Here is a 12,036-nt window from a genome sequence, read left to right as displayed (position 1 = left end):
AAAGAGGCTTATTTGGAGATTGTGGGCAATTTTCCGTGTATGGAGGTAGAAGGAACAATCATGAAGGGGCTGCTGCTCTGCTCTGTGGACCTGGTTTAAATACTGGAGTGGACCTTTTGATTTGCTGCCATTGTTTAGTTGCTAAATCATGTCCTACTCTTTTGTGGCCCCATTGACTGTAGCCTGCCAGGCTCCTCGGTCTACAGGATTTCCTAGGCAAGGATATTGGAGTGGGTTGCCATTCCCTTCTCCAGCAGATCTTCCCAGAACCAGGATTGAACCTGTGGAAGATTCTTTACTATCTGAACCACCAGGGGGGACCTTTTGATTATGCTTGTGCAGTGTGTGTGCTCAGTCGCATCCAACTCTTCGTGACCGCATGGACTGAAGCCCACCAGATGTCTCTGTCTGTGGGATTTCCCAGGCAAGAACACTGGAGTGGGTTGCCATTTCATTCTCCAGGGGATCTTCCCGACCCAGGGAACAAAACCACACCTCTTGCATCTCCTGCATCGGCAGGTGGATTCTTTACCACTCTACCACCGGGGAAACCCCCGATTATGCTTTAGGAAAGTTAAAATGGAACACTGGGGAGTCTGGGAAATAAAACTGTTCTGCGTAGAAACTGACAAGATGTCCTGCACCATGGGCAGCATTTCACCTCTGCTGAGTTTGGAATGATGGTGATGGTGACTAAGGCTGGGCTTTCTCAGAAGAGATGAGTAGCAGGAACACCTGGATAGGAAGGACCTCACAGCCCTTGTTTTGAGCATGGAACAGGGATACGTGTTTTGTTTCTAGTTTGAAGCTTTCACTTCCTGTGCTCTAACTCCTTCAACTCTGCTGGAACTGGGAGTTTCAGAGGAGAGACCTGGTTGGATACAAAGTTGGAAGCACTGACTTAGGCAACTGCCCACATAGGCACTTCCGGACAAAATTTTAAGGTCATTGACGATCTTTGTTACCCACAGATGGTTAGTGAAAACATGGTGCAAAGATGAGAGTCATCAGTGAGGAAATAAGATACACCGAAAAAGAAGTGTGCCTGTTCTGTGAGCACCCGATCCTGCAAGTACCCTGTTCACCCATGCTGCGGGCTTGGCCTTCACTGGGGGAAGTGTTAAGGGGAGCGTGGTAGCAGCCTGGGAGAGCCCATGAAACATGGCAAGTCCTGACCCTAGCAAGGAGAGGGTGGCTGTGGGGACCAGTGCTACCAGGGCAGATTGTGGAAGGCAGGAGTTCTTCCATGGGAACACTCAGAAACCCTCAAGGGAGAACCCAAGAAGGATGAGACTCTCTGCCAACGGGGCCACCAGGGGCTGGAATCATCACCCTCTCTGAAGAATCACTGTGACATGTACTGTTTCTGTCCAAAGCTGCAGAAATAGGATGTGGCTTGTTATTTTTTAAGCAATCTTTTTGTTGAAGTAAAAAAGTACATATAGGAATGGAAAAGCACACAAATCATATGTGTGCAGCTTGGTGGACTTTCACAAAAGAAACACACTCAACTGACCAGCACTCCCAAGAAACAGGTCATGAACTTCCTTTCTGTATCCAGGTCCCCTCAGTGACTCACAACAAAATAATCTCATATTCAAACAGGACCGTATAGATTGCCTTTAAGATGACATCTTTTTTTAGTTTTTATTCAAGTTATGTATGAACACTCTAACAGTCTATATAAAATTCCACATATTTTATACATCCCAGATTTGCTATTAAAAAAGAGCATTTCCCAATCCGCTAATCTTACTAGCAAAAAAGGAACCATTTCAATGGGTTCAGCCAGTTTCTTGGGCATCCGACCCTGTGTGTCTGATGATATGCAAGCATCACTGTTTCTTGATTTTTTTTTTTTTTTTTCTGTTTTAGGCATCATGTATTCATTTCTCTCTGGAGGATGGAGTGTTAGACTCACTCCCTTTCCCAACCGCTACCCCACACAGGGCACCCCCTCTCAGCTCCTCATCTTCCTTACAGATAACTCTGGCCAGAGACACCTTCAGTGTCTGTATTACTCTTACTCTGTAAATGCTATTCAGGACCAAGGCATGTAGCCAACTTTGCTTACTTTTTCTTTCCAGCACATTTTTGGGGTGGTTTTTCTTAAAGTTAATAATTATCATTTCTAGGTGTGCTTCCTCTCCACACATTTATCACTGAGCAACCTCACACTTGGCCGCTTATCTAAGTCTCCTCTCCCTGAGTTCCCTTCTTGGGCTCTGCCTCGCTGGGTGTGTGTCTGTATTCTCCCTGCATGGCTGGCATCCTGGGACTCCCCCCACCCTCACCCCCACTGCCTCTGTCTCTCCTCCTTCCTAAATTCCATGTCTTCCCCCTGTGACTACCTCCTCATTTTGGTAGAATATCACTTCCAGGAACTTCCTGAGAAAGGAAGCATGAAGGAAATAACACTTTTGGAAAACGTGCGTGTAGAGTCAGACGTGACTTAGCAACTGAACAACAGCAATAACATCCATGATTTAAAGGTAGTTTTGCTGGATATAGAATTCTGGGGTAGAAGTTATTTTCCTTAAATGTTTGAAGGCATTGCTCCATTGTCTTTTACATTTCCAGTGTTACTACTGAGAAGCCAGGAGCTATTCTGAGTCCTGATCATTTTTGTGTGACCTAGTTTTTCCTCTCTGAAAGCTTTTAGAATCTCGAATCGTTCCCCGTGTTTGAAGTGGCACAATGATATGTCTTTGGTGTGAGTTAACTTTTATCCTCTGTGTTGGGTGCTCACTGAGCGCTTTCAATCTCCTCTATCAGTTCTGGGAAATTTTTCTAAATTATGTCACTGATGCTTCTCTGTTTCTTCTGCTCTATCTGGAGCTTTCATTACTCGGATAGAGTTCTTGGCCTGATGCTATTTTTCCATCTCATTGTATTTTTGTTCTGCTTTTTAGAAAACTTCCTCAGTTTTACCTTCCAGGCTTCCTGTGGGTTTTTCATTTCTACTACCGTAGTTCAATTTCCAAAGGCTCTTCTGTGCTCTCTGAACGCTCCTATTTATAAAATGCAGCATCCTGTTTCACTTTCACAGTTGTGAGCTTTGCTCCATGTTTTCTTCTCCACGCACACTCTCCATTTCCTACAAGGCCTCCCCGCGGCCAGGTGTTTGTTTCATCTCTACTGTTCATGTAAGAGGCTTCCCGTAGATGTCCAGAAACTCAGCCGTCTGCTCACACTTAAACCGGGGACCCAAAAAGCTGGCTGGAGCAGAGTTTGTTGGAGATGGGTTACACGATTCACTGTGGGTTGTGTGGTATATGTGATTTATCTGGACTGTTTCATCCAAGAATCCTTGCTGTCGGTGTTTTTACATCTTTTCTCTCTATTTTTAATGTTACTGATGTACTTATTTGTGGCTGTGCTGGGTCTTTGCTGCTGTGTGGGCTTTTCTCTGGCTGCAGCAAGCAGGGGCTACTCTCTGGTTGTGGTGCTCGGGCTTTTCATTGCGGTGGTTTCTCTTGCTGCGGAACAGACTCTAGGGCTCGCGGGCTTCTCTAGTGGTGGCACACGGGTTTAGCTGCTCCCCGCCATGTGGGATCTTCCCGGACCAGGAATCGAACCCATGTCCTCTGCATTGGCAGGTAGATCCTGAGCCATTGGGCCACTAGGGAAATCTCATCTTTTCTGTTTATATCTCTTTTCTGTGAAAAAAAGAGACTCAGATTCCCCAGATTCTTCTACTGTCCAGCCTGGCAGGCAATAGCCTGGTACTCTTCTGGGAGTCAGGTGGTACATGCCGGCTGGGGTCTCAATCCTCAAGTTCATGTTCACTTGAATACCATGTTTTCAGTATGGTGCACCTCAGTTTTGAATTTGCCTGGTATCCTGTGGTCCAGAGACTCTGTTTTATTCTCTCGTAAAAATAAACCTCCTTTTTCATCAGTTTGGAGATAGGCACTGGCCTGGGTCTCACTGATTTGGGGAAGAGATCTGGTGGTCTGTGTCTCAGAAACAACTTTTCTCTGGTCTTCTTTGAGGGCCTCCTAACTTCATTCCCATTCCACAGAGACAGCCACTGCCTCCAATTCCTGACGCTTTTGCACATGCTCCAGGTAGACCAGAGGCCTGCTTTTTCTGTCAGCCCAATTCCTCCTTTCTCTGGTCTGTCAAATAGGCTGCTATCTGTCCTTCCGCCTTTAAGTCTCCACATTTTATTGCTGCCTTTTCCTCCAAGTCTCCCTGTCCTTGGGCATGTATGCCTTAGAAATCTCTTATCTGACATTTTCTTAGTTGCAAGAATGAGTGAAAGCACGTAGGTGGTTCAACCGGCATTTTTAGCAGCAAGGCGCCCAGTAACTGATTTTCCAAATGGGAAACCAAGGTCTGGAGGAGGAAGGAGCATGGTGAGGTCCCAAAGAACCCAGCTCTCCTGAGCTCTCATCTTTCAGAGGATGGAAGAACCCCAGTGTAGCCCTCAAACCTTAGAATTTGACTGGCTGACTTGCGTTAAATCAAGAGAATTGGTTTTGAAGTCAGATGCTTATGGGTATAAAAACTAGTTCTGCCACTTTTTAACAGTGTGACTTTGGGGAAGCTACTTTCCCTCTCCGGGCCTCAGTTTTCTTATCTGTAAAATGGGAACAACAGTATCTTGTAGGATTGTGTGTGTGTAGCAAGGTTATTTGATACAACATATGTACAGTGGCCAGCATATCACCCTGCAGAAATTCGATAGATGCATGTTAAATGAGAGTTCTCTTCTCATTCCCCATGGGGTGAGAGACTGTACCAGTGATGACAACAAAGCCTCCTTCCCCAAGGCAGAGCCCCACCTGTAGCCAAGCCCTACAGCAGCCAAGGCCAGGTGACAAAACTCTCACAAGCCCTGAAAGGCCATCTGAGTTAGAGGGAGGCATGTGACCTCACCGGTCTATCAACATGCCAGAGAGCTTGACTTGGAAGGCAAACCTGGTTTGTCAAACCCTAAGAAAGTCATGAGGAGCCTTGGGTCATGCCTGTTTCACTAGGATGCTTGGGCTGAGGGATGCCCCCATCCCTTGCTGATTTATATCTTAGAACTAGTGATCTGAGATGATTCTTTTTAAAATTTTTAATTGGAGGATAATTGCTTTACAATGTTGTGTTAGTTTCTGCTGTACAACAATGTGAATCAGCTATAAGATACATATATCTCCTCTCTCTTGAGCCTCCCTCCCACCCCCATATCCCACCCCTCTAGGTCATCACAGGTCACAGGGCTGAACTTCCCATGCTATACAGAAGCTTCCCACTAGCTATCTATTGATTTCTTCTTTAACATTCAAAATGATGGTGTCTTTGAACCTGATGGAGCACTCAGTAGTAGCACTGAAGTCATACGACAGGACTGCCTCAATTACTTTCTATAAGGAATTGTTTATTCTTACTGGTTCCAGGGATTGGTTTAAAATCTTGGTCATTTCAATGCCAATGAATTAATAATATCAAATAAATATTATCTATCGTGAGCTTAAGAATGTGATAACTAGTATTCCAAGTACAAATCCCGTAACACACCGGTGGAAGGTAACACTATTATTATGTCAGTTTTATACTTATTTTTGGCCACACCACACAGCATGTGGGATCTTAGTTTCCTAACCAGGGATCAAACTCCTGCCCTCTGCATTGGAAGCACAGAGTCTTAACCACAGGGAAGTCCCTGTCAATTTTACAGATGAAAAACTTCATGCAGAGAGAAGCAGCATCACTTGTACAAAGTTGAACAGCTAGGAAGTTGCATATCCTGGACTGGACCCCAGCAGTCCAGCCACAGAGTCCACATTCTCAAAAGATTATGTGATGTATTTCTTATCAGGAGAATACTTATTGAGCTTTTAATACATTCTAAGGGAATTGTGCTAAGTGGTTTACCTAGACCAGTGGTTTCTGGCTGGGGGCAACTTAGCCCACCCTGGGGCAGTGTCTACACTCATTTTTGGTTATCACAACTCTGGGTGGGAGATACTATAGGCAGAGACCAGGAATGCTGTTAAATATCCACAACACACAGGACAGCTCCCACTAAGAATGTGTCACTGCTGCCACTTGGCTCTTTTCCCCACCCTAAATTTTTATTTTGAAACCTTTGTATCTACTGGAAATTTGAAAGCATAATGTGATGAATATTGACAGATCTTTCACCTAGATCTACCAACTTTTAGCATTTCCCCACATCTGTTCTGTCTATCCCACCCTCCACTCTTATTCTCTCAGTAGGATGACTGCCTGGATCATAAAAGCCCTCAATAAATGATTATTGGGAAAAACCCATCCCACATCCAAAACCATCAATGAGTCATTGATCTCACTTAGACTGACATCATAGTTTCTTCGTTTACCATACCCGCACCACCCCCCACCCCGCATTTTTTTGGAATTAAGTTGCAGACATGATGTCACATGAATGTCTTAGGAACAGGACATTCTCCTACACAGTTACAAAGTCATTATTATACTTAAGAAAATCTTCCAATTGCCTGAGAATATCTTTATGGCTGCTTTCCCCTCCATCCATGGTCTAGTCAAGGTGCAAACACTTCACTGGGTTTATGCCTCCTTAGACTTTTTTCATTTTGTAATCAAGAACATTGCCCCTCTTTCCGTTTTTTTTTCACTGCACTATTTTTTGTAAGTGTGTTGGGTAATTATCTTGTAGGATACTGTGCAGTATGGATCTGTCTGGTTGTTTCTTCATGACTCAATTGAGAGTAAACGTTTTTTGTCAAGAATCCTCGGTGATGTTTTTTTATTGCATCGCATCAGAAAGTATATAATGTCAGTCTGTCTCATTATTGGTGATGCTAATTTAACCCCTGTGTAAGGTGGCGGTGGCTGCAGCTCTTCAACATAAAAAATACATTTTACCCCCCAAAGATAGTAAGTTATTCAGGGTGTGATACTTGGGGTCCTTGTATACATCCTGACCTCCAAAATAGGAAGGTTTGTTTTTTTATACACTATGTCACTGTTTCAGACTACAGAAAGAAAAAAAATTATCTCTTTGAATCTGAATTTCACTAGGGATATTAATATCTCCCTCCAGGGCTCTGGTAAGAATAATGCTATGGACTTGGACTGAATTGTGTTCCCCAGAAATTCATATATTGAAGTCCTAACCCCTATTGTAATAGTATTTGGAGAAGGAGGCCTTTGGGAGGTAATTAGGGTTAGATGAGGTTATAGGGATGGGGCCCTTATGATGGGATTAGTGATCTTATAAGAGACACCACAGAGCTTGTTGTTTTCTCTTCTCTCTCTGCCATGTGAAGACACAGTGAGAAGACAGGGAGAGGGTCCCACCAGAACTCAACTGTACTGACACCCTGATCTCAGGATTCCAGCCTCCACAACTGTGGGAAAATAAGTGTCTGTGGTTAAAGCCACCTGGTCTGTGGTAATTTGTTATGGCAGTCCCAGCTGATTAAGACAGATTAAGTGCTAAAACCCTCATGATGGTCTCTAGGACATTATTTGACCTAGAAACAGCTAATGAGTATAATGCAGTTCTTTTCTGTAATCTGAGATTCTGGGTTTTTCCCTGAGTTGCCAAGGAAAAGGGCAGGGCTGGGACACTGAGTAACCTACTCACTGTCCTCCTCCCAGACCAAATTTCTCAAAGTGGGGGCTTCACACAGGGGGGGTGTTTGATTACCCAGCCAAGGCATGGAAACCTTGACACCATCTTAAAGCTAGCCCCTTGGCCCAAACTGCAGATGTTGGGGGAGAGGATTGTGTTTGTAACTTATCACCTCTTACCAGCTGTAAGACCCTGGGTATGCTATCAGTCTTCTCTAAGCTGCAGATTTTTCATCTGTTACAGGAAGATATTAATTGTGCTTCCCCACAGAACTGTTATGAGAATTAACTGAAATAACATATTCAGACCGTAGATGAGCATTTAGTAAGCACTCAGTAAACATAGAAAAGGATTAGCTATTAAAAATAGTGGCAGAAGACCAAAAAAAAAAAAAAAACCCCAAAACCCCAAAACATCAGAAAAGGTCAATGGGCTCTTTGAGAGCTATGGATCTGGTATTTCCCTACACTGAGAATGAAGGGACTGGGGTGCCTGTTCTCCTCCTGCAGACATGAGGGTGAACAAGGGAAATGGGAAATTTCCTCCACTAGGAAATACCAACAGATGTATAAGCAGATGTACTGTGATAGTGCTATGAACAAAATAAACAGCCATTACAGAGGCTAATGCTGGGGAAGGGCATCTGAGGATGGAGTTGTCAGAAGCAAGCCTCTCAGAGGAGATGACTGGAAGGGTGAGAAGGAGCCAGCTGTGCAAATGGATCAATAGAAAATCTTTCTAGGCAGGGGAGCAGCAAGGACAGAGACCCCGAGGTAGAAAGGTGTAGGGCAGGCTAGGGAAGCAGAATGGGTGTGCTTAGTACATCTAGACCCTAGTGACTGGGAGCATCCGTGGAGGTGGGAGTGGCTGGCAGGAGTCTGATCACATGGGGCTGTGTATGGAAAGAGTGATGCAAAAAAATACATATAACATAAAATTTACCAGTTTAACCATTTCAAAATATACATTTCAGAGGCCGTATATACATTTACACTGTTGTGCAGCCATCAACACCATCCACCTCCAAAACGTCTTCATCTTTCCAAACTGAAACTCTGTACATTAACCAAAAACTACCCCTGCTTCTCCCAGCCACTAAAGGGCTTCAAATAAGGAGATAGGTAAGTCAACTGGCATTCTGAGATGAAAAATGAATGAAAGGAAATGGAATGAAAATGGCAGATGAATCATAGCAAAGCACAAGCAGGAGCAGGAAAAGGGTGGTGGTTTTTGCAAGGAGTGGAGAGGAAAGAACACAGGTAGATCTGAGAAGCATCGAGAAGCAATACATGCAGGAGTCAGTGTGGCCATTTCCTCTTCCTTGAGGTCATGTTGGTGGGGGTACTGGTGGTGGGAGGTACTCACAGCTGACCTGGGAGCCAAGCTTGTGCTCCCAGACGGCATGCAGCTGCTGATACTCCTGCTGTGCAAGCTCTAAGCGCTGCTGCTTCACCTGGTAGATTTCCTTTTGTGCACTCAGGGCCTCCTGGGCCACCACCAGGTAATCCTTCAGCATGTGCTCCTGCTCCCGCCGCCACTGTACCCGGGGATCCTCGATCTGAGTGGTTTCTGGAACAGACCCCAGAGATCCTAGATTAGCACTTCAAAAATGTCTGTTGAGTTGGTGGCCTGTAGAATCTACCAGACAACAAAAAGTGTAATAAATATAAAATTACAGTAAATGTAAATGGGTTAAACTTGCCTTTTGAATAGCAGAGACTCTTCATTTGGATTAAGCAAACAAACATACACAAAAAACCAGGATCAATTTCCAAACCTGCAGTTACTCAGAGAATAGCCAGAATGAACAGATGTGAATTCTACTGTAATACAGAGAGGTTCAATGATATTACAGATGCTTAAAGTCATTCATTTCGGTAAATAGTAAAGGAAAATAAAATAACTGATATTTCAAAAGATGTACAGAATACTGTGTCCACACAGTATGTAAATTAGAACAGCCTTCCTAAAGGGCTATCTGACAATGAAAATCAAGAGACTTAAAATGTTAATACCCTTCATCCAATAATTCCTCCCATAGTAATTTATTACAAAAAGTAATAAATTCAGGCAAAGATGCATTTGTATAAAATCATCTTCATCATAAACAAGCACTTATTTAATGTTTACTCTATGCCAAGCACTATTTCATTTACTTTGTATCTATTTACTCCTCTAATCCTCACATTAACTCTATAGAGAAAATTCTTTTATTACTCTGGTTAAACAAAAGAGAAAACTGAGACATAAAGAGGTTAAGTGACTTGCTCAAGGTCACACAAGAAATTACTGCTGAAATATGTATGCTATATTTACACAATACACTAAAACAGCCATTAAAAATCATGTCTTTGAAAAAAAAAACCAGAAAGGTGTTTACGATAAAAAAAAATGGGTGTAAGTACTGAGGTCTCAACAGAATTGGAGGCAATTTAGCAACTAAACAATAATAACAACTGGGTAGGAACTGCATAAATAATTTTGTATTTATCAAAATATATATGTACATTCTCAAATAGATTAGGAGGAAACAGCAAATTATCGACAGTAGATAATGTCTTGTTGGTAGGATGCTTTTTCTTCATTCTTTTTTATTTTTTAAATTATGTATCCAATAAAAATACACAGTGATAATTTAGAAAAAAGTAATAGGACAAAAAAATGGTTTTAAAAGGGTAGCTGGCAGCTGAGCAGATATGGAAGAGGTCAAAGCAATGTTAATGTCAAAGAATCAATGCCCATCGACTGCCAACTCCTCAGTCATCTCCCAGCTGGAAGGTGGGGTATGGGATGACAGACACACCAGAAATTATATAATCACAGCCATATGGTAAATTCAGCTTGCAGGAAAGTTTTGCTTAGCCCAAAGAACTTTAGTAATTTTGAATTGATTACTGGTATATAAAAATAAGGAGATTTTTTTAAAATTCATTTTTTATTTTTTTAAATTGGAACATTATTGTTTTATAATATTGTGTTAGTTTCTGCTGTACAACGAAGTAAATCAGGTTTTCAGTGTTAGTTGCTCAGTTGTGTCCAGCTCTTTTCAGATCAGGTATATGTATACACATAACCCCTCCCTTTTGAACCTCCCTCCCACTACCACCATCCCACCCTCTAGGTCATCACAGAGCACTGAGCCGAGCTCCCTGCGCTCATCAGCAGCGTCACACTAGCTGTCTGCTCTACACATGGTAGTGTACATATGTCAACGCCACTCTCTCAATTCATCCCGAGCTCTCCTTCCCCTCCTGCGTCCACAAGTCTTTCTCTACACCTTTGCCTCTTTCTGTCCTGCAAATAGGTTCATCATACCATTCTTCTAGATTAGCAAGGAGATTTATACATTAAAATCTTGATCTCTGGTTTTTCTGGATCATTCAGAAGATGTGGCCGCCAGGGGTCCACAAGCTACCCTCTGCACTCATTTCTGCCGTGTGTCTGGCTCCTGGGGAACTGAGTTAGAGCCTCCGCTCTCAGGCCCTTCACTCTCAGTCCTCCTGAACAGGCCCCAGTGAGCTTTTCCAATGAAAGAAAGAAGAGACAGGGAGAATGATCACAGAGGTAGCAGGGCCACGTTCTCATGCCCGCTGGTGATCACTGGGTTACAATGGGCAGGTTGCTTAACCTCTCTGAATCTACTTTTCTGATTATTAAAGAGAATAAGGGGCCCCGCCTCACTGCTTACACCCAGGTAAAGTAAACATACGATGGTGAGAGTAAAGCCAAAGCTATTCACTGAGGCCAGTGTTTGAATTATCTGTGAATAGCTGTTCTTCAAGCTCACCTCCTCCCTTTTTCTGGAAAAGAAAACAAGGTGTGAAGATGGCCTGTCTGTCCTGAACTAATGACACTGAGAGGACATTCTCCCATGCCCAGCCCCTTCTATGCTCACTCTCCTTCCTTAACTTCCATCTCACCAGAGTAGTTAACTTTACACCAGGGCAGGTTCTCAGAGACCCCCTTGGTCGACTACTTATTTCCTTGCTTATGTATCTGGCTGTGTCAGCTCTTGGCTACATCATGTGGGATCTTCTACTGCGGGCACAGACTCTCTAACTCTGGCTTCAGGGCTCAGTGCGGCGCGTGGGCTTAGCTGCTCCATGGCATGTGGGATCCTAGTTCCCCCACCAGAGATCAAACTTGTGCCCCCTGCTTTGCAGGGCAGATTCCCAACCACAGGACCACCAGGGAAGTCCTTGGTCAACTATTTTTCAGTTCTTGTTTTTATTAAAGTTAAACATGGACATAGTTAAATCATTCAGCATGTCACAAAATCAGCTTCACACAAAATCATCCCGGCATCCCCTTCCCCTTCATTCGCTCTCTCCCTAAAAGGTAGCTACTTCCAACAAATGTTTAATTGATTGAATACAACCATCATTGAGACCCAGTTCTCCTTCCTCCCCCAGGCCCCAAACATCTACCTACAAATACACCGTACCCTCTCCATACAGCTC

The 12,036-nt window shown here is 43.5% G+C and overlaps 1 protein-coding gene across 1 annotated transcript in view; it reads right to left on the bottom strand.

The window, feature by feature from the left end:
- The window catches only part of WWC1 (WW and C2 domain containing 1), a 158,932-nt gene that overhangs the window by 63,227 nt on the left and 83,669 nt on the right, over positions 1-12,036 (bottom strand). Inside the window, exon 3 of the mRNA XM_010863353.1 lies at positions 8,942-9,145. Coding sequence (XP_010861655.1) covers positions 8,942-9,145 — 204 coding nt within the window. The remainder of the gene's footprint in view (positions 1-8,941; positions 9,146-12,036) is intronic.

The sequence above is a fragment of the Bison bison genome, unplaced genomic scaffold (assembly GCF_000754665.1).
Source record: "Bison bison bison isolate TAMUID 2011002044 unplaced genomic scaffold, Bison_UMD1.0 scf7180017864490, whole genome shotgun sequence".
Classification (NCBI taxonomy): Eukaryota; Metazoa; Chordata; class Mammalia; order Artiodactyla; family Bovidae; genus Bison; species Bison bison.
Note: the sequence above shows the minus strand (reverse complement) of the source record. Positions and strands in the feature narration are given on the sequence as shown.